The sequence below is a fragment of the Ursus maritimus genome, unplaced genomic scaffold (assembly GCF_017311325.1).
Source record: "Ursus maritimus isolate PB19 unplaced genomic scaffold, ASM1731132v1 scaffold_3, whole genome shotgun sequence".
Taxonomy (NCBI): domain Eukaryota; kingdom Metazoa; phylum Chordata; class Mammalia; order Carnivora; family Ursidae; genus Ursus; species Ursus maritimus.
Window position 1 is genome coordinate 83,234,744 of NW_024425563.1, and position 23,469 is coordinate 83,258,212.

The following is a 23,469-nucleotide window of genomic DNA, read 5'->3' on the forward strand; positions in this document are numbered from 1 at the left end:
GGCTGATACTACTTTTTAAGATATTTATTGTATACATATACATAGTAAATACATGTACACAGTACCAAAAAAAAAAAAAGAGGGGGGAATTCATGCTGGTGAAGTTTTCCTTCAAATCTTACCAAAATGGCATTGAGAAGGACATTGAAAAAGTGTGTGGTGGTGGTGGCAGTGCAGTGTCTTCATGAGATCAGTTTCAGTTTTAAATACAGGCATACCTCAGAGATCTTGTGCATTCAGTTCCACACCACTGCAATAAAGCAATTCAAATGAATATTTTCAGTTTCCCAGTGCATATAAAAGCTACGTTTATACTATACTGTAGTCTGTTAAAGTGTACAATAGCACTGTGTCTAAAAAAAAAATGCAGATACCTTAATTAAAAATGCTTTATTGCTAAAAAAAAAAAAACAACAAATGAAACGCTAACCATCATCTGAGCTTTCAGTGAGTCATGATCTTTTTGCCTTGATGTTGATGGCTGGTGACTGATAAGGGTAGTGGTTGCTGAAGGTCGAAGGCTGGGGTGGCCATGGCAATTTCTTAAAACAATAGTGAAGTTTGCAGCATTGATTCTTCCTTTCACAAATGATTACTCTGTAACACATGATGCTGTTTGATAGCATTTTACACACAATAGATCTTTCAGAATTAGCATCAATCCTCTCAAACTCTGCCTCTGCTTTATCAAGTAAGTTTATGTAATATTCTAAATTCTTTGTTGTCATTCCAACAATCTTCATAGCATCTGCACCAGGAATGGATTCCATCCCGAGAAACCACTTTATGTGTTTATCCATAAAAAGGAACTCTTCATCCATTAAAATTTTCTCTTGAGATTGCAGCAACTCAGTCACAGCTTCAGACTCTACTTCTAGTTCTTTTGCTCTTTCCATTTGCATTTACTTCCTCCACTGAAGACTTGAACCCCTCATAGTCATCCATGAATCAACTTCTTCCTCACTCCTGCTAATGTTGATATTTTAACTCTTTCCATGAATCGTAAATGTTCTTAATGGCAGCTAGGATGTTTAATCCTTTTCAGAAGGTTTTTAGTTTACTTTGCCCAGATCCATCAGAGAAATCACTTTCTATGGCAGCTATAGCTTTATGAAATGTATTTCTTAAACAATTAGACTGGAAAGTTGAAATGACTCCTTGATCCATATGCTGCAGAATGGTATTGTGTTAGCAGGCATGAGAACATTAATCTTATTGTACATCTATCTCCATCAGAGCTTTTGGGTGACCACTGCATTGTCAATGAGCAGTCATATTTTGAAAGGAATCTTTTTTTCTGAACAATAGGTCTCAACAGTGGACTTAAAATATTTAGTAAACCATATTGTAAACAGATGGGCTATCATCCAGGTTTTGTTGTTCCATTGATTGAGCACAGAGTCGGTTCGGCATAATTTTAAGAGCCCTAGGATTTTCAGAATGGTAAATGAGCATTGGCTTCAACTTGAAGTCACCAGCTGCGTTAGCCTCTACCAGGAGAGTCAGCCTGTCCTTTGAAGTTCTGAAGCCAGGCATTGACTTCTCCTATCTAGATATGAAATTCCTAGGTGGCATCTTCCTTCAGTATAAGGCTGTTGGTATACATTGAAAATCAGTTGTTTAGTGTAGTTCCCTTCATTAATGATCTCAACTAGATCTGATAATTTGCTGCAGCTTTTACAGTAGCCTTTTGTGCTTCACCCTCTACTCTTAAGTTACAGAGACAGCTTCTTTCCTTAAACCTCGTGAACCAGCCTCTGCTAGCATCAAACCTTTTCTTTCAGCTTTCTTACCTCAGCCTTCATAGAATTGAAGAGTGTTAGGGCCTTGTTCTGGATTAGGCTTTGGCTTAAGGGAATGTTGTGGCTGCTTTGATCTTCTGTCCAGACCATTAAAACTTTCTCCATGTCAGTAATAAGGCTGTTTCACTTTCTTATCATTCGTATGTTCACTGGAGTCATACTTTCAATTTTCCTTCAAGAACTTAACTTTTGCATTCACAACTTGGCTAACCATTTAGCACAAGACACCTAGCTTTCAGCCTGTCTTGGCTTTGAACAAGGCTTCCTCACTAAGCTTAATCATTTTTAGCTTTTGATTTAAAGTGAGAGATGGGTGACTCTTCCTTTCACTTAAACACTTAGAGACTATTGTAGGATTATTAATTGACCTAATATTGTTGGCACAATATTGTTGCGTCTCAGGAAATAGGGAGGCCTTAGGAGAGAGAGATGGGGGACTGGCCAGTCCATGGAGCAGTCAGAACACACGCATTTATCAATTAAGTTTGCAATCTTGTATGGGTGCCATTTTGGTGCTTCAAAACAGTCGCGTTAGTAACATCAAAGACCACTGATCAGAGATCACCATAACGTGTAATAATAATGAAAAGCTTAAAATATTGTGAGAATTACCAAAATGTGATACATAGACACAAAGCAAATGCTGTTGGAAAGAAGGTGCCAATAGATTTGCTTAGTACAGCATTGCCACAGACCTTCAATTTGTGAAAAATGTAATGTCTACAAAGTACAATAAAGCAAAATGCAATAAAGCAAGGTATGCCTTTATTCATTTTATATGTCATAAAAGTTTAAAAAGTATTTTGTTAAAAATCATAGAATCTTAACAAAAAGCATAAGTAATAAAGATAAGACCTATACACCCACCCTCAGATCTAACTCAGTGCCTAATGGGTAGACTCTTACTGACATAGTGAAAATTTGATGAAAATTTAACTGTATTAAATGTAGTAAGAATCAACTTCTTGTGATCTAATCTCTTGATTTTAGTAAGGAGACAATAGAGTTGCCTCTTTTGGTCCCCGTAATCTACAGTAATAATATAAATTTGTTTAATAATGTTCTGAACGATAACATAATCAAATTATTTTACATATATTAAGAATTTTTGAATTAGAAATTAAAGTTAGTCATTTTGTACTGTTACTCATAGAATCACGTGCTTTCCTGAAATTTAGATTTAGTTTTAATTCAGTTTTAGAACCCTATTTTCAACACTTCAGCCATTAAAAAAAGACCTCATTAAATCATTTAAGAGCACTTACTAGTCCTTAGATAAAATCAATATCTGCAGACCTGATCTCTTTTGTCTTGTCCATTCTTATTCCACTGAACCAGTACCACCTCAAGTGTAATATATTTAAAAACAAACATCATTCTTTCCTTTGCCTTCCTTCTCCTGTCTTCTGTATTTTCCTTTATCTGGTCAGTCAGTTACTCAACAAACTTTTATTGATTTTTGAGCCAGACCCTGCTAGAAACTAGGAACAAAAGGTCTCTGTGTCATCTGAGAAGCTATCCTAGGAAGGCAAGACAAATCAGTAAACATAATAAAGTGGAATAAATGTATTAAATGTAGGTATATGGTACAGTGAAAGCATGCATGTGACACATCTAAATTAGACTAGCATTAAGTTTGAAGAAGTGAGAGAAGTGCAGTATAGCTAGAGTACAGAGAGTAGGGGAAAGTGGCATTAAGGAAGGCTGGAGACTTTGGGAGGGGTCAGATCATATAGGGGCTGATTTGGATTTTATACTAAGTGCATTACAAAGGTACCAAAAGGTTTTCATCTAGGTTTATACAACCAAATCTGTGCATTACAAATATCACTGGATGTCGAGTGGAGAAAGATTGGAAAGGACAATGGTGAGTGAAGGAAAAGCTAATTAGCATGTTACTGCAATAATGTAGGAGAAAGAGGTCAGTGGCCTGGACTCCACAGTAATCTATCTTAAGCTCAACAAACAAATACATAAGCCTTCAACAAATTTTGGTTGAAGAAATAGATAAATGGATGCCAAGAGGAAGATAGATGCTTACTGCATTAGTTATTATGAGGCTTCTCAGAGTATTTAATTGTTTTGTGTGTTATATGTTATTATGTCTTATACTGTAGCCCCTCCCTTCTGCCTAAACCAGGAAGGCCCAAGTTGCAGAATGAAGTTTATTTCCTGCCCACAGCATAAGAATCTAGGTACTGATCAGCAGAATTTTTTTGTAGAGTACCACATGACATACTATTAACCCCAGTTGTATCTATAGATTGTCTCTCATATTAGGTTAAATCCATTAGAGTCATTGTGCAGAGGGACCTCAGATAAAAACAGAGCAGTCCCTTTGGAGAGAGCTGTATGAACAAGTGACTGTGTTTATAGAAGCTTTCATATTTCATTTTAATTCTAAAACTGGTGCCCAGAAGGCCACAGACCTTATTTATCAAATGGATGGAATAATTTAAGAGGCCTAGAAAATCAGGGCAGATTGCTTTTTCTGGAGAGATTTCCAACATGAAACCCAGTTTTGGAAATAATGAGCAGCTTTATATGAGAGTTGTTATTATAGGCAGCTGAGCTCAGCTCATCTGGGCCTTCCTTATAGAGCCTATGAGGCATAGAAACAGAAATACCCTCACTGCTAAGAAGTCTGGATTGTATCTGTAGCATGACTTATGCATGATTTCTGCAAGAAGCCATGCCAGTAAAAATTAGTCCCTAGGGCTCAGGCTTCCCACAGGGTTTGATGTGTCAGCCTTGTAATTTTATTTCATTTCCTGTTTCATGGTTTCCTACGCTGTTGCTGTCACTAATAACTGTACATTGTACAATTCTTAAAGTGATTTACAAGTATTATATGCTATTCTGAGGTCAAAAGAAAGCCCGGGACTCTCAGGCTGAAACATTTGTGTACTTTATTCATTCATTCATTTATTTATTTATTTTTAAAGATTTTATTTATTTTATTTATTTGACAGAGAGAACGGCAGCGAGAGAGGGAACACAAGCAGGGGGAGTGAGAGAGGGAGAAGCAGGCTTCCTGCTGAGCAGGGAGCCCAATGTGGGGCTCAATCCCAGAATGCTGGGATCACGTCCTGAGCCGAAGGCAGATGCTTAATGCCTGAGCCACCCAGGCACCCCCATTTGTGTACTTTAAAAGCTGTGTACAGCATGTATTCTTTGGAGTGCATTTTTTTATCCTTATAAGATCCTTGATTCCAGGTTTTGTGCTCTATCCATTTATGGCAAATTTAATGAGTGGTGAGTGGCTTAGGTAACATATTTCTTGGAAGCAATTGACTTCTCTATGAGGTTTTAGTCTTGGTTCATCAATTCAGATATGAAACCTCACTGTGGTATATGGAGACATTCTGTGAGCCCAGAACTGCATGCGGTACAAAATCCTTTTGTCTTAAGGCCCCAGTTTAGATGTTTAGAGAATATTAGAGATAAAGCATGTTGCCAGCTAAATGATGTTTGTCCTTGTCTGCTTAGTAGCGAAGGTGATACTACTGGGTTCTCTTTATTTTCAAACTGGAAATGTAAAGCGTATAAAAAATGAATTCATTTGGGATTAGACCACTAAGTCAAAAGGAGTTCGCAGCTTGTTTTTAGGCCAGAGAGTTATACATTTAATGGTATTGTGAGTTATAATAGAAAACCGGTGCATGGGTTGGAAAAGAGGTTGAAATGGGACTAAGCCCACAGAATGCCACTTTTAAGATCTAGTGGCAGTGTCTTCCCTCCAAGTGGGAAAAAAAAAAACCTAGTTTTTGATATGACTCATAGAATTAATTCTTTTCTTAGAGCACACTGAAGTTTGAGTTTTCTCCAAGCTTATAGCACATGGATTTTTAAATGTGCTTTCAGATGACATGGAATAAATTCAGTAAGAGAATGAAGAATGCTATAGGCTTATGGCTGTCTGCTTAAAAATACTTTGACAGGGAGCTAATGTGGAAAAACTGCATTCAGACTGTTTGTGCTTTTAATGTGTTTTTGTTTCCCCATCATTTTTTAAAGTGTAAGATACTGGTAATGTCATAGATAATTAGACATCAATTTTGTTAATGTTTACCAAAAAAGACCAGGTTTTGTTTCTTTTCGTCTGCAAACATTACCTGTAAGGCTAGATAGTAAATATGTTAGACTGCATTCTACATATTGTTTCTGTTGCATATTCTTTTTTGGTTTTGTTTTTTTATAACCCTTTAAAAATGTAAAAGTCATTCTTAGCTCTTAGGCCATAAAAGCAGGCCTCAGGCCAAATTCGGCCTGCAGGCTATAATTTGCTGACCCCCTAGTGTAGAGATCAAAAGGCAGGCCCTAATCTTAGAGCATATGAATTCTGTTTGTAATGCCTGGGGATTTTGTTTGGTTTTGTTTTTGTGTTTATTTTGTTCATTGAAGAAATACTGAACCATAGCCAAATCTTACCCTGAATGACCTCTTCCCAGTAATGAGGAAAAAATGATTTGTACCCATAAAAGATTTAAGAAACAATGCAAGCATAGAAGATATATACAGTGGCAAATAACACAAAAATGTTCAACATCACTAGCCTTTAGTGAAGTGTAAATTAAAACCAGAATGAGATACTACCTGTTAGAATGGGTAAAATTAAAAATACTGATAATACCAAATGCTGGCAAAGATGTGGAGAGATTGGATCTCTCCTACGTTGCTGTTTGGAATGTAAAATGATACAGCCACTCTAAAATTCAGTCTGACAGTTTGCTAAAAAGCTAAACATAAAACTACCATATGACCTAGCAGTTATACGTCTGGGCATTTGTCTTGGAGAAATGAAACTTAAAGTTCACATAAAAACCTGTACACAAGTGTTTATAGCTTTTTTTTTAATACCCAAAGCTGGAAATGATGAAAATACCCTTCTATCAGTAAATGGTTACACACTCTGTAGTATGACTATATAATGGAATACTATTCAACAATAAAAAGGAATGATCTAGGTGTGCCTGGGTTGCTCAGTCAGTTAAGTGTCTGCTTTTGGCTCAGGTCATGATCCCACAGTCCTGTGATTGAAGGGGAGCCTGCTTCACCCTCTCCCTCTGCCTGCTGCTCCCCCTGCTTGTGCTCTCTCTCTCTCTGTCAAATAAATAAACTTGGATGGCATGCCGAGTGAAAAAAGCCAGTCTCAAAATGTTATACACTGTATGATTCCATTTATATAACATTTTTGGAGTGACAGTATTATAAAAATTGAGAATAGACAAGTGGTTGCCAAAGGTCAGGGAAGAAGAGGGAGGATAAGACTATAAAGAGATGTCACAAAGGACTTGCTTTGTGGTGATAGAACAGTTCTATATCTTGATTATAGTGAGGTTATAAATCTGTACATGTGATAAAATGTCATAACAGTATACACAAAAAAGTGAGTGTATGCAAAAAAAGATGAAATCTGGATAAGGTCTGTAGTCTAATTAATGGTACTTTGCCAACCAATTACCTGGTTTTGATAATGCACTATGATTGTGTGACTATTGGGAGAACTGGGTTAATGGGTACGCAGGACCCCTGTGTACTATTTTTACAACTTATTATGAGTCTTTATTATTTCAAAATAAGAAGTTAGCATAAGAGAGGGAATGAGAGAGGAGACAGTCATGAGGAGAGGGAGAAACAGAAGAAAGAAACAATGGAGGCTTCCTGTCAAGAAGTGGAATAAAACGGACTGATTTACCCTTTTATCTAAAACAACAAAATTTTGTAAACAGAAAAAATACATGAATAAACAATTTCTAAGACATTATACATCAGGCAATGAGAGAAAAGTGATCACTGAGAGATGGGAAATAAAGAAAATGAGCCCCTGCTTGCTACCTCGAGAGAGTCTCTAAACTGTAGTACACAGAGAGAGGGAACCATTGTGGAACCCAGCAGACTCCCAGAGTTGAGGAGACCATGATGAGGGTCCAGACAGACCAAGACAGTGAGAGTTCATAGAACAAAGTACCAGACGGAAAAGAACCTTGTGTTCACACCAGTGCGAGAACAATGCCTGTGCCACCTGCCAGACTGGAAAAAACCGTAACTTATGGGGCACTGGGTAGAACACTTAGTTGTTAGAAACAATTATCCCTAGACTGAACATTCCTCTAGAACTGCCTAACAGATCACAAAAGCAAGAGATAAAAGGCTTAAACTGTTTCCATGTAACTTAACTGCATCCCTGAACCAAGCTCAAGATTTCCAAGTAACTTAACCGCATCCCTGAACCAAGCTCAAGATTTACAAAATTATCCAGCACCCCAAAAAATAAAATTTACAATGTCTGGCATCCAAAGATTATCAGACATGCAAAAAGGCAAGAAAATATAACCCATAATAAAGGGAATATCAGTTGAAACACACCCAGAACAGATACAGATGGCCGAATTAGCAGAGAAAGAAGATAAAAGAGTTATAACTGTATTCCACCTGTTAGAATATAGAATAAAGTTAACTAAAGATAAAGACATGAAAGATTTTAAAAGACCAAAATTGGATTTCTAGAAGTGGAAACTAGAGTGTCTGAGGTGAAAAATACAGTAGATGGGATTAAACAAAAGATTTGAGGAACAAACAGCCTTTCTGAGAATATTTCTTGGACAAAACAGACTGGCTGCTTGCTCAAAACCTAGAGTACTGTTGACTTTGTTATTATTCCAGGTAATTGAGGGAAACTGTAAGTGATGGGAACCATTAAAACTAGCTCAGAAATATTTTCTTGTCGGTAATAACTTGTTAAGATGCCTGGGTTGCATTTTTGTCAAGGGCCGACTGTGAACAGTTACTGAATGTTGACAACATTAAAATATTTGGTTATAGAATTGTGTGTGGTTAGAGGTTTTATTTGTGAAATATATGCATTAAAAAATAATAAAATTTCATGGGGCGCCTGGGTGGCACAGTGGTTAAGCGTCTGCCTTCGGCTCAGGGCGTGATCCCGGAGTTCTGGGATCGAGCCCCACGTCAGGCTCCTCCACTAGGAGCCTGCTTCTTCCTCTCCGACTCCCCCTGCTTGTGTTCCCTCTCTCACTGGCTGTCTCTCTCTCTGTCGAATAAATAAATAAAATCTTTAAAAAAAAAAAAAAATAAAATTTCAGAGTAATTATTTTCATGTTTCATAAGTGCATGATTTACTTTCCTAGCCAGTTGGTAAACTTTTTGAGGATATTAGCATGTCTTTGTACATCTTTTGAATGTAAAGATATAAACTACTTTAGCATGGTGCTTCCCATAGTGGGTGGTCAGTAGTGCTTATAATGTTAAAGAGAAAATCCTCCAGCTATGAGTCATTGAAGTTAAATCTGCTGCTAATAAGGCAGGACCAGAATTATCTTTCTGAATCAAATGTTAATAAAGTCTGTTACAGCGTTGGGAGAGGGAGGTGGAGGCTCAGAACAAGGGAGGGGAAAGGAGAAGCTCACCTTAGTCAAGAAGCATTTTAAGCCTGTTTTTAAACCAGAGAATTAAATTCTGAAAATTACTTCTTAGGGCCCTTTCTTTGTCAGCTAGTGCTGATTAGATCAGGTATATTTGGGGTTAAATAATGATTACTACTTCTCAACTAGGTATTGGGGGGGGGGAAATACATAAAAGAACTTGGAGATTCATATATTTGGTTAGACTTGGACAGGGCAGATTTGGAGAGCAAACACTGGAGTTTAAAAACATGTTGTGAGGGGCGCCTGGGTGGCACAGTCGTTTAAGCATCCGACTCTTGGTTTCAGCTCAGGTTGTGATCTCAGGGTCCTGAGATCAAGCCCCACATCAGGCTCTGCACTCAGCACAGAGTCTGCTTCAGATTCTCTCTCCCTCTTCCTCTGCCCATCCCGCTCGTGCTCTCTCTCTCTCTCAAATAAATAAATATTTTTTTAAAACACCCAAAACCATGTCCTGAAAAGAAACGTTTCCTCCCACTTAATGGAAGCCAAACTACACAGGAATAGGGTAGTCCTTTCGCATTTTGGGCCAATAAAACATTGATTATCCCTGGCAAAGGGAGTTAAATAAGGAACATATTTTCTGCAACTGCAAGTTCCAATATGTGTTGGAAGATTTTTGTAGGAAGGAATTTATAAACTTTACAAATTAGAGGAGACTCTCCACAGATTCAGGCCAACCAAAGTAGGAAGAGCTTTCAGTAAATTACTTATAGGCAAGATAGGGAAAGGTATTTTCAAGCAACCTAAATGGAATTGTATAAACTGTCTCGCTTTTTGAGTATTGTCTCTAGACTCTGTGTTCATTTTGTTAGTAGCAGTAGTAGTATGTGCAGTATGAGGGCCAAGGGCAGGCTGCCCCAAGATGGGCCACTTTGGGATAAAGATTTCAAGTTAAAAGTAATCAAAACCCAGCAGATGCAGGAAAAGCTGTCTGCCTCCTCCTCAGTTGTCTAAATTTACATTGAAAGGAGAGGCTGTGCCACCAAGAGAGCTATTAACAGAGACTCCCCTTTACCTAAGAAACTTATCTGCATAATAGGGCAACTTTTGTTTTTCAGAACATCTTTTTTCACCTTCTTGCTAATGGCCTTCTCCCCTTTGTATCCTCAGGCCCTACCCCTCTCCTTAGATTAGATTAGCAACAGATTCCTGTTGCTTCATTGTCTTTGGGATTTCATGTTTGTGTGGATTTCTCACATGTACACCTATTAGATTTTCTCCTGTAAATCTTTCTCATGTCAGTCTGATTCTAAGTCCAGCTAGAAGAACCCTAGGGCAGGGGAAGGTCTTCCCTCCCGCCACCGACAGGAGCCTCTACTGCTCCAAAAGGAAATGAGTAGATTGGCTTCTTTTCCATAAGCAAGAAAAGCATGACTGGGGAGGCAATGAATAAATATATTAAGGAAAAAATCTTAGATAGTTGGGAAAACCTTACTTACTGTTGTTGATGCTTGGCTATTGATGCCAAATAGTGTGAAAAAATAATAAAGTTAGAGCAACCAATGTTCAGGATTTCCTATTCTTTACTCTATATTTATTTGAATTACTAGAAAAAAATTCTGTGTTATAGAAAAACTGTTGGGTACAGGTACGTCAAAATTGTGACCTACCAAATGCAGCACAGGCACAAAAAGAAGACCATTTAAATTGACAAAGCTGAACCCCTTAATAATGAAGAATTGGAGGAAAAAGAGAAGCTTCCGTGAAATAACAAAATTCAACCAGGTAAATTTGAAGATCTAATTGGCTTTATTAAATGATTCGGGAATTGGGCGGCACCTCACCTAGCAAGCAAAGAGGAATACCAAGGACTTGTACAAAATGGAAGGTTTTTTAAGAGGAGGATGGGGACAAGAAAGTTATTAGCAGAAGAAAAGGATTGTTCTGCACTAGGCCCTTTCTAGGGGGAAAAAAACAAAGGGGTCTTATCATTCAAGTGACCTCATCTTCCTCTGGGATGGAGAGGGCCCTCTGGTAGACTCATTGGCACTGACTGAAAAATTCCTGACTGACCAGCTAAGAATACATTTCTGGGGGAATTTGAAACTGCAATTAGATTTTATATTAAGCATCTGTTTGGGAATTCTGTCTAAGTGACACCATTTGGACCTGGGCTGGGTTTTTTTGTTTTTTGGGGTTTGGGAGGGTTTTTTTTTTTTTTTTTCAACATTTCTAACAGGGATTTACCAATAGGAATGAGATTTTAACCAGTTTACTGAAAAGTAGAGTATTGATGGCATTGAAATATAGCAAGAAAAGTAGAAGGAAAAACTAGAGGAAGTCATTGGATAATTGAAAGATACAATGAACTCTAAAACATAGATAGATGAGATTATGGCTCAGATGAAAGGGGAGGCAAGAACTCAGAGAAGAATTTGTATCAAAGAAGCACTTGACACAAAGATTGGATGGTACAAGCACCTTTTCATCAGCTAGGAACATCACATGGTACTAACAAAGGAAAAACTATACTGAAGAAAAGAATTGTTGCCTGATTTGTGTGCTTGGATTCATCAAAGAAAATGTGTATAAAGGAACTGAGTGTATTCACAACTCTCTTCAGTTCAGATTTGACTGGTCTCTCAAATCCAGAATGGCAATGGAGCTTTAGAGGAGGTGTAACACTTTAGTTATCCTGATTAAAAGAAAAAAACATAGAACTAGAAGAGCGATGGGAAAGAAACCAGGTGAGCTCTATGCCTGCTACAACATATTACCTGGAGGGAGTTTCCAGGCTGCAGGGCAGGAAGGAGTAATATAGACAGAGCCCAACAGACTCCTGACAAGGAAGAGACTAACATCTGGGGAGACCAGGACTGCTAGATTTCACAAGAGAGAATTCCAGAGAGGAGGGAGCTGCACAGGGTGCCCATGAGCATTCAGCAAAGTACTAATCAGCATGTGTGTCAGGAAACTACCTGATACCTGCCGCAGTGTGAATGAACCTCAAAATGATTATGCTGAGTGAAAGCACCTAGATGTAAAAAAATAAAATATATATTGTTTGATTCGTTCGTTAATATTTTAGAAAATACAAGTAATCTGTAGTGACACAAAGTAGATCAGTGATTGGGGTATTGGGACGACTGTCTGGAGGTGACAAGCAGAGAAGGGGCAGAAGGAAGAGAAGACAAAGGAGCATGAGGCAACCTGTAGGAGTGATGGATCTATTCATTATTTTGATTGAAGAGATGGTTTCACAGAGTTTTACAAAGGTCAAAACTTACTGTATTGCGTATGTTAAGCACTTGTAGTTTGTCAGTTGTACTCAAGTAAACGTCTTTAAAACCTGCATACCAAACAAAAACAAAAACAGAAAAAGAGTAGTTTCCCTTTCAGTTGTCCTGAGAAAATGAAAGGAGGGAATAAGCCCAGGTAACCTCTTCGCAACTCTCCCAACTCAGACTATCTTTTCTAAGATTTTTGCTGTTCCAAAGTATTTTTCAGTTTCAGAGATATGTTGTTAGGATCTATGTAGTCCAATATTGCTCTTGTCAATGAAGATATAACTTTATACAATTTTGTGTTTCAGGGCTCATGAATCAAGCAAGTGAACATGAAAAATGGATTAAGGCTGATGCCCCCGAAGGCACTGTAAATTTTAGAAGTCAAAGCTGGTTTCAGTCCCTGAAACTGCAGGACTAAGAATGGTTTGAGTTGTATTTATAATTTTTAACAATGATTGGCAGATCTGTGACTACAAAAATGCAAATACCACAGTTCATATAAATGTTGAAAACAACAAATTGGAATGAATAGTGGTGAATTGTCTTGTGGGGGGCCTTTTCAAAATTTGCACTTAGCTATTGTATTCGTTTTATATTGCCCTATAATGAAATTACCACAAACTTATTTTTTAGCTCACCATTCTGTAGGTCAAAATACCTGCATGGCTAGGTTCTCTGCTCAGGGTAGACAAGGCTGGACTCGGCATTAACCAGGCGGTGTTCTCATCTAGATGCTCTGGGGGGGAAAATCTACTTTCAAGCTTGTTCATATTGTTGGCAAAATCCAGTTCCTTGGGGTGCCTGGGTGGCACAGCGGTTAAGCGTCTGCCTTCGGCTCAGGGCGTGATCCTGGCGTTATGGGATCGAGCCCCACATCAGGCTCCTCCGCTATGAGCCTGCTTCTTCCTCTCCCACTCCCCCTGCTTGTGTTCCCTCTCTTGCTGGCTGTCTCTCTGTCAAATAAATAAAATCTTTAAAGAAAAAAAATCCAGTTCCTTGTGACTACTACTGAGGTCTCTGTTTTCTTGCTGTCCATCAGCGATCACTCTAAGCTGCTACAGGCCACTCGCATTCCTTCTCATGTGGTCCTCTCCATCTTTAAGCCAGCAATAAGGCATTCGATGCTTCTGGTACTTGGTATATCTGACCTCTTCTACAACCAGCTGGAGAAACTGCTTTTAAAGGGCTCACTTGATATGATGTCAGGCCTGCCCAGAATAATCTTCGTTTTGCCATATAATGGAACATAATCATGGGAGTGCTGTCTCATATTTATAATTTCCATTTATACTCGAGGAGGAGATTATACAAAGGCATAGGTAATGGGGGGCAGTTATCCTAGAATTTCTTGCATAGCTCTCTCATAACATGTTGCTACTTAGGACTTCTTATGACATCAATGTAAATTTAAGCTGTGAGTAAAACACATCTAAAATGTGATGCATTTGCTACTGATTCTTAAATTTTTTTGTATAATTTAAGATAGAATGCATTGGGAACAGGAGAAACATTCAGCGATTTTATAGCCTGCTGTATGAAGATTGATTTTCACTTTTACAATAGTGTACTGTATAGTTATTTCCTGAATTCTCTTTCAAACCTTACTTGTCTACTTCTGGGACATTTAACTTATACAAGACTGAATAGACCAAAGTGGATTATGTTTTTTATGGTTAGGATAAATCACTTCTTAAACAATGCTTTCAAATAAACCTTCTCAAATACTATGATTTATAATAATCTCTTTGTTAATATTTTATTTATTTAGAGTTCTATTTTTAACTTCATATTTACAAAACAAAAAGTAAACTTCATGGAATATCTCAGAGTCTCCTTTAGTTCAATCTTCATGAAGTCAGAATTTATAGACATTGAGGCTATATTCATGTTAGTATGTTTGATGTGGTTATAGTGTATGTGCGCTGAACTATTAAGTAGAAGAAACTGTGAGGCAATTTTTATAATCTTTTTCACCCTCATACAATTATATAAATATTTTCATGACTAAAAATAAAGTCTATGAAATTAGTCAACAACAGCCAGAAGGGTCATGAGCATAACAGCTGTAAACTGTGTTTAAAATTATTAAAAGAACTGTACATATTTGAATGACATAGTCACGTCCAAACAGAAGGGACAAGCTGCCACATTTTGCTCTCTTGAACACTCACCCATGGATAGCAAATGCTTAAGAGCTGAAGACCTAAGTAATATTTTGAATATTTTGAGTACTTTGCACTGAGAACTTGAAGATTTCACCACCTGTTCATTCTGCTTCTTGGTAGCCTTTTATAGCCCACTTTTTCTAACATCTACCCCTTTTCTTTCATTTCCGTAAGTTACAAAATTTGTCTTCCCATAAGGAACAAATGTGTCTCCTGTTTTTGTTTCAAAGAGGATCTTACTCAAAAGAGTTTTGGAGCAAGCTTTGACAGTTAACTAACAAACACCCTGCTTGGTTTCTAGAGAACATAACAGTTGTCTTTCTCCTTACCCTTAATCTTCCCCATGCAGGTTTTATTCCTTTAGGGAGCAGTTGCCTCTTTTATAGGTCTCTCCAATTGTGTGCTTGAAACACTTAGGGATCAGAAGCCAATTTTTCTGCAGCTGCCAGAAACCTCTAGATTTCGTTAAGAATTACCCTCTTAAGACATCTTAAGTCTCTTGGCTCAGGTCTGAAAACTTCCCACTCAGCTGATTCCCCTGCTGTCCACTTCTAGGAACCATTCTACAGCTAAGTAATACTACCTTATTTCAAAAACTTTTTCAAAATCAGCCTTAAAAGGGGGAGAATTATTAAAAGCATTTAGCTAATACACAGTACCTTATAATAATACCTTGTACAGCCCATTTTAAACTTTTCAAAATCACTCATATTCTTTAAGTTTTATCCTTACTTCAATTTGTGGGATACAAAGAGACAGTGATTAACTTCACTTAAACGATAAGGAACCAACAGCATTTTTCACAGAACAAACAATCCTAATATTTGTATGGAATCTCAATAGACGCCAAATAGCCAAAGCAGTCTTGAAAAAGAAAAAACTGGAGGTATCAGAATTCCAAATTTCAAATTATTTTACAAAGCTGTAGTAATCAAAACAGTATGGTACTGGGACAAAAATAAACAGATTAATGGAACGGGATAGGAAGACCAGAAATAAGCCCACAATTATATGGCCCATCTTCAACAAAGGAGGCAAAAGTATACAATGGGAAAAGACAATCTCTTCAATAAATGGTGTTGAGAAAACTGGACCACTTTCCTATGCCATACACAAAAATAAATTCAGAATGGATTAAGGACCTAAATGTGAGACCTGAAACCATGAAAATCCTAGGAGAGAGCACAGGCAGTAATTTCTCTGACACCAGCTGTAATAACATCTTTCTAGATCTGTCTCCTGAGGCAAGGGAAACAAAAGCAAAAATATTGGACTACATCAAAATAAAAAGCTTCTGCACAGCAAAGGAAACAACCAACGAAACTAAAAGGCAACCTACTAAATGGGAGAAGATATTTGCAAATGACATACCTGATAAAGGGTTAATATGCAAAATATATAGAGAACTTCTACAACTCAACACCAAAAAACCAAATAATCCTATTAAAAAATGGCAGAAGACATGGACAGACACTTCTCCAAGTAAGACATACAAATGGCCAACAAACACATGAAAGGATGCTCAACATCAACTGAGAAATGCAAATCAAACCCACAATGAGATATCACCTCATACCTGCTGGAATGGCTAAAATCAAAAACAAGAACCAACAAGCAGTGGCAAGGATATAGAGTAAAAGGAGCTCTCTTGCACTGTCGGTGGGAATGCAAACTGGTGCAGGCGCTGTGGAAGACAATGCAGAGCTTTCTCAAAAAATTAAAAATAGGGGTGCCTGGGTGGGTTAGTCAGTTAAGCGTCTGCCTTCGGCTCAGGTCACAATGCCAGGGTCCTGGGATAGAGCCCCGTGTCGGGCTCTCTGCGCAGCACGAGCCTGCTTCTCCCTCTCCCTTCCTCTCCCCCTGCTTGTACTCTCTGTCAAATAAATAAAATATATTTTTTTTAAAATGAATGAAATCTTACCATTTGCAACAACATGGTTGTAGCTAAAGAGTTTTTTTAAAGGGTGCAGTGTTTGTTTTTTTTTTAAGATTTTATTTATTTGAGAGAGAGCGAGCACATGGGGGGGGGAGGGAGAGGGAAAAGCAGACTTCCTGCTAAGTAGGGAGCCACATAGGGCTCCATCCCAGGAGCCTGGGATCATGACCTGAGCCAAAGGCAGACACTTAACTGACTGAGCCACCCAGGCACCCCTGGAGCTAGAGAGTATTATGCTAAGTGAAATAAGTCAGAGAAAAACGAATACCATATGATTTCATTCATATGTGGAATTTAAGAAACAAATGAAGGAAGAAAAAAGACAAATGTAAAAACAGACTCTTAACTATACAGAACAAACTGATGGTTACCAGAGGGGAGGTGGGTGGGTGGATGGGTGAAATAGGTGAAGGGAATTAAGAGTACACTTGCCGGGGCGCCTGGGTGGCACAGTGGTTAAAGCGTCTGCCTTCGGCTCAGGGCGTGATCCCGGCGTCCTGGGATCGAGCCCCACATCAGGCTCCTCCGCTATGAGCCTGCTTCTTCCCCTCCCACTCCCCCTGCTTGTGTTCCCTCTCTCGCTGGCTGTCTCTATCTCTGTCAAATAATAAATAAAATCTTAAAAAAAAAAAAGTACACTTGCCATGATGAGCACTTAGTAATATATGGAATTATTGAATCACAATATTCTACACCTAAAATTAAGATAACACTGTATGTTAACTACACAGGAATTAAAATTAAAAGAAGAAAGATAAGTAATGGAGAAAATAGAAAGGTTAAAAGACTGATCCAATATTACCAACACAGCTTGTTCGTGGCAGTCAGAACAGAGTTGTGCTTTTTTCCTGGACTCTATCAACAGGAGTATCACATAATACCAAATAATGGTAATACTAGCATGTGATCATTTGAATTCTGTAGTTATTATCTTTTACCAGAGTAGTAAAAATCCATAGATGAAAGCTTATTAAAAATAATGAGATACACAATAACCCATACCTCTAAGCATAAAATCAGGAGAGCATCTTTTTTGACATAGCATAGTTCTTAAAATTCCTCTGTAGCACCAATGTGATTAAAAGATCATTCTGAAACATTGCAGGGACATCCTATCAATTCACAAGTAATTGATGTTTCATAGCATTTATCCGTGACTGTTTAGTCAAATGTGGAGGTCAGTCCAGAGTTAAGTGGCATTTAGTTCTTATTGTTAAATATCTGGAAATAACAAGAAAGCCTTGTTTCCTTTAAAAAATTATGTCTGTACTGGGGCGCCTGGGTGGCTCAGCCGTTAAGCGTCTGCCTTTGGCTCAAGTCATGATCCCAGCATTCTGGGATCACACGCCCGCATCGGGCTCCCTGCTCAGTGGGAAGCCTGCTTCTCCCTCTCCCACTCCCCCTGCTTGTGTTCCCTCTCTCGCTGCCTCTCTCTGTCAAATAAATAAATAAAATCTTTTCAAAAAAATTATGTCTATACTTTTTATATCGTCACAGATTCTTAAAATCATTGCCCCAGCTCAAACTGTTATGCTGACTTGTATGACCATCTCTGCTTTCTTTTGTAAAGAAAAGCTTCTAAATTCCTTGTTAAAAACGTCACATTTTTCAGGGTTGTTTTATATAACTGTAACCTTAGATTTGATAATCTCATCAGAACTATTTGTTTGATGAAGGTAAATTTAAGTGGGAAAAATTACATAGTAGTAGCAATCCTTGATTTGGCTTTTTAAAAAAAAATCATGATTAAACCAATTAGAAGAACTAATACTGTATTTAGAAATATTTGTAGTTGAAGTAAAAGTCAGGAGATGATTTGCTGCTTGTTTTCACTGTTGAGATCTAGCTGGTAAAAATACTTGCTTCAGATGAAGTTACCACGTTCTGGATTTTTTGTTCTTGCTTGAGGCTGAAGGTCATACTCCTTCCTCTTCACTACTGTGTGTTGACTCTGCCACTGTGACTTGTTCATCTCCTTTAAGTGGTGTTATCTCGTGTTGTTTTTTAAGGGGCTTGCCTTCATAATCATAGCCAAACCAAAGTGGAGGATCACTAGGGTTATATTCCTGCTCCTGAACTATAGATGACATTCTCTTCGCTGCCTCCCTGCAATAACAGTGATTCACATTAGCCAGTTGCAGAAGTAGTTACTAGTACAGAATTTTCAAACTAGAGCAAATTTGTAGTTAAAGAACAGTCACAAGTCAAATGAATTTCTCAGTTCTTTGCAGTCCTGAGAGGTAGGGTAAGGGTAATTATGCAAATATTGAGGGTCCCAAAGCTTAAGTAGCTCAGTAGCTCTCTGATTCAGCCAGTGCAGAGATTAACAAGACTCCGTGATGGGTAAGGAAGCTATGCATGGCAATGGAGTGGGAACACTGAGGGCACTCTGTAGTGCCCTTGAGTGAGCCTTCTGCCTGGTATTTCCAGTTTCTTTGGTGAGGGAGTACCCTAACCAGCCAACCTGTGAAGTCCTACCATGCGGAAGCTCTTAACCCAGAGTCCACAGATCCCTATTGGATAGATGGATGAACTTCAGGGAGGTCCATGAATTCCCTGAAAATTCATGCAGTTTTGTACCTAATATACATTTTTCTGAGGAGAGGGTTTATGGCTTTCATCAAACTCTCAAAGGTGTCAGTGACCAAAATGATTAAAAATACTATTACTGCCTTTCTTAGGAAGAAGTAAGGAAGAAAGCAAAAAAAAGCATCTAAAAGTCATTCTGGACCCCAATTTTAAGATGGGGGTGGGGGGTTTCCACTCTCAAGAAATTCTTAGCAGCTTTAACGATTTAACTTAATTCTGACACTACCTACCCAGAGATAGTGTCAGATTCCATAGGTTAAAGGCTCAGTCTCACTAGACTGCCCTCCACTTTAGATACCAATTGCATACAGGTTGTCACTCAGGCTTCTGACTGACCAGCTGTAGAGCAGAAGTTCCAACAATCCCCACCCCCACCCCCACCCCCGCCCTTCTTGGTTTCAATCAATTTGCTAGAGTTGTTCACAGAACTCAAGAGAAACATTTTGCTTACTGGATCACTGGTGTATTATAAAAGGGTATAACTCAGGAATAGCCAGATGGAAGAGATAAATAGGACAGGGTGTGGGGAAAGGGTGTGGAGTTTCCATGCCCTCTCAAGGTGCACCACTCCCCAAAATCTACGCACATTAACCAACCCCGGAAGCTGTCCAAACCCTGTCCCGTTAGGATTTTGTGAAGGCTTCATTATGTAGACATGTTTGATGAAATCATTGGCCATTTGGTGATTGGTTTAATCTCCACCCTCTCCCCTCCCTGGAAATCAGAGGGTGAGACTGAAAGTTCCATTCCTCTGTTCATGGTTGGTTTCCCTAGCTTCCATCCTAAGGTGCTTTCCAAAAGTCACCTCATTAACATAAACCCAGTTGTGGTGGAAAGGAGTTTGTTATAAATAACAAGACACCTATTTAATCTTTATGTCTCTAAACTGATTTCAGGAATGGGGGATGAGACCAAATGTGACAAAAGATGTCCTCATTGCTCTTATTGCCCAGGAAATTCCTAGGGTTTGGGGAGCCAAGAACCGTGAAGGAAGACCAAATATATATTGGTCATCTAAATGACCAAAATCTATTTCTCATAATATCACAATATCACAGCATGAGAAAAAAAAAACAGTATATCTAACTTGAAAATGCCTTTTCAAGGGTAGAACAATGACATTTTTCTAGGAAGTTGGTTTGAATGTTGAGATCAGTACTTAAAAAAAAAAGTAACTGGCAACTTTTATAGGATCAGAAATGAGTAATGGTGTTTGCCCATGAAGGAGCTACTTTGCCCGCTATTACCATATATTACATTGAGTTATTAATTGCAAAGGTCTGGAAACAGTCATTGATAAAGAAGCTGGTATTACCACATGCTTTGAGTTAAATTTGTGCTCAATGGCTATATGAGTTCAGACAGCACAATGAAATTGGAAAAGGCTGAGATGCATCAGTTGTTTAAAATGCTATTTCATTTGAACCAAATTTTAGATGTATTAAAATAATTATAACCAAACTCAACAGGGAGACAACCATAGCATTGCTGATTCCATCTCTTACCACATTGCTTTTGGCATATATAATTGCACTCACATAAAACAAAAACAAAAACAAAACAAAAAAAACATGCAAGTTTAAAGAACAATATGAGTAAAAGCAAATTATACAAATTTCTAGTTCTGAGCCACCAATCCTATGGACGAAAACTTGACAAACAAGTGTCTTCTCTTTAGAGAAGTAGTTATTCTCAAATTTGAATGATAAGTTTATGGTCAAAGATGAAGTTTTGCATTCTGTTAATGTTTAAGTTTTTTTTAAGTGTGGTCCTACATTTGAAACTTTTTATATGATCTTTATATGTCCTCTAAATAGGACATCATTATGCAGTAATAGTAGTGTTCTATCTTTAGCTTTCCATTTTCTTCTGAAGATTATTCTCCCTTTCCAATTCTATGGAGTTGAGATTGCCTTGTCTTTGAGGGTGTTTTGTTTTGCCTTGAGTACTTACTGCAACATAATACCAAATGTTGAGGGATTCTGAGGTATAAAATATTGGCACCATCAGTTTCAAATATAAAACACACCCTAGACAACAGAGCTTCATTGTTACTTACCCTTCACCCCATGTCTGCCTATTTAAACTCGATCCATCTTTCAAAACTTCAAACCAATACAGTCTCTTTAAAGACCCAAAGCCAAGCCCTTCCTCCTCTGAGCTCTATAAGAAGTTGATCTTGGAGTTAATTACTTTCCAATACATAGCTTCATGGCGTTAATTTTTTATAATTTTAAACTTTATTATTTTCCTTTTGTTTAAGAAGGTAGTAAGTTGTTTAAGGGTGTATTCCATTTCTTTGTGTCTTCAGTGACAACCAAAACAAGACATTTTCAGCAGTTTACACCAACAAGGGAAGCCCTTTTTGCTTTCTTCTGCAGGTTTGTTTGAGGCATTTATAGGTACTATTCCCACCTTCTTGCCCTCTGCATCCCAAACAGCAGAGCTCTGGACATGCACACTGTAGTTCAGTTGTTGGTCATGATTCAGTGTCACTGAAGATAAGACCAGTACAATTATAGGCAACAATGGTCTTAACCTTTAGGAAAAGGATGAGTTTGGGGAGTAAAAGATTTTTAAGTAATTGGCCAAAGTATATGTAACCTTTGGCCTCAGAAAAGCAACAGTTTTTGAGAGGTCTGGTAACTGGTAGGAGGATAAGTACACTTAATGCTGATTGGTAACATTTAAATAATGGGTCATATAGTTCCTCAGTCAGCTACAAGCCAGGGTAAATTAGATGATAATTAGGGCAAACAATGGGAGTTGGGGTAAATAACAAGAAAGTTGTGAATACTGAATCCTCAATACAGACAAGAAAAATAGGGAATGAATAGGGAAGAGCACTCATCAGATGCAATGCGATGGGACAGAATCAAAACGAGTTTCCTATTGAGCACAATCCATAGGGGAAGTACCCAATGGTATATGCTGTTAACTTAAGCAAAGAGCAATTTTATTTAAGATAAAAAATAAGTTTATTTGAGAATAACAGAGGAATTGCTATTCAGGACAAGCAAGCTATGGTAAACCATAGGCAAGTCCAAAAAAGAAGAAGGGAAGGTCAACTTTTATTATGTTTTAGGAGGAAATTGGGGAGGGTTGTTTTCAACAATAGTTTATTGGAGAAGAACAAGAGTTTGAGGTTATGGCAGTTTCTCATTGACTGCAAGTGGTAGTCAGTGCATTGTTGCTGGGGCAGAGAGGGATCTTCCTTCCTTTTCTGAAACGGAGGAGATAAAATTCCTCTGAAAAATGTCCTCCCTTGTTGAAATACAGTTGACCCTTGAACAAAACAAGGGTTAAGGGTACTGACCCCTTATTTCTTGGCTCTATGCCACCCTTACCTTAGCTCTTAGTGATAAGCACTGCTCTTTGTTCGACTCATAGTCACCTTCAGTGGAACTAAACATCCGAAGGTCCCCTGACCATTGGAGGTGATGCTTACAGACCAGAGATGAATGAAGGATCAGGTCTGAGACCCCTTCTTCCCTTCCCTTCTTCCCCCAGTTTCAAAAGCCAGGAGGTTAAGGCTTTGTATAGTTAGAGTGTTTCTAAGGAGTATCTTTAAGCGTGTAGGCTTTCACAGGAAGGGTAATGGGAAAAAAAACTGAAAATCTGAATCTGTCCTGGGGCAAATCTAGGATTATTAGAATTTGAATGCCAGTGTAGACTATTCCCTAATCCACTTCTCTCCACCTTTTAGAAAATCGTTAGCCCATGAACTAGCTGTCCTGACCACCTTACTTGGACCTTTGGCATCCATAATCTTAGGACTAACTGCTAAGACTCAGGACCTGGCCAAGAGAACAGACAAGCATGGTTACTGCCAGCAAATATCTCTGAGTTCTTTTTGACACATCCTGTTTTTCTGTGTGTGTTTGCACACATGTACTTTTGAAGAGTATCCAGGAACTTGAAAATGTAGAAACTGAATGTTCCTGCCAAAAAGAACACACACACTCTCTCTTTCTCTCTTTTAAAGTAGTTTGGTGTCCTGGTATGGTCAATATATGGGAGCTACGAAATACTGAAAAGAAAATGTATGGTTAGGAATTACTATGTGTTCTAAATTTCTTAGAGTACATGTGGAATCCTCTGAGTCCCTTTCACTCTGGCTTGACCTAAGTGACTGTAAGGTCCTTGGACCTTATAGGAGATGCTTTGGGAACCGAACCAGTGTGCTGCAGTGGTTAGTTGTCATTACTCATTTAAGTTGGTGAGACAGGTTTCTCTGGATCAATATAGAACATGATTTTCAAAGTGATATGGCACAAAGAGTTGTGAAGTATCACATTAAATGTT

At 38.2% G+C, this 23,469-nt stretch overlaps 2 protein-coding genes across 6 annotated transcripts in view; one reads left to right on the top strand and one right to left on the bottom strand.

Annotated features, from left to right (window-relative positions):
• Positions 1 to 14,208, top strand: part of FAM185A (family with sequence similarity 185 member A) — a 59,387-nt gene extending 45,179 nt beyond the window's left edge. Inside the window, exons 8-9 of one of the 3 annotated variants that reach the window (XR_005838619.1) lie at positions 10,818 to 10,972; positions 12,780 to 12,910. Coding sequence is in view for 1 of the 3 variants with exons in the window: in XM_008686162.2 (XP_008684384.2) it covers positions 12,780 to 12,892 (113 nt within the window). In the remaining 2 variants the exon portion in view is untranslated. Of the gene's footprint in view, positions 1 to 10,817; positions 10,973 to 12,779 lie in introns of all 3 variants that reach the window. The other 2 variants (XR_005838620.1, XM_008686162.2) reach the window with 2 other exon arrangements.
• A 3,799-nt stretch (positions 14,209 to 18,007) lies between these two features.
• The window catches only part of FBXL13 (F-box and leucine rich repeat protein 13), a 179,270-nt gene continuing 173,808 nt past the window's right edge, over positions 18,008 to 23,469 (bottom strand). For all 3 annotated transcript variants that reach the window (XM_040644333.1, XM_040644334.1, XM_008686289.2), the window contains one exon: positions 18,008 to 18,681. In XM_040644333.1, coding sequence (XP_040500267.1) covers positions 18,492 to 18,681 — 190 coding nt within the window. In that variant the 3' untranslated portion in view covers positions 18,008 to 18,491. The remainder of the gene's footprint in view (positions 18,682 to 23,469) is intronic.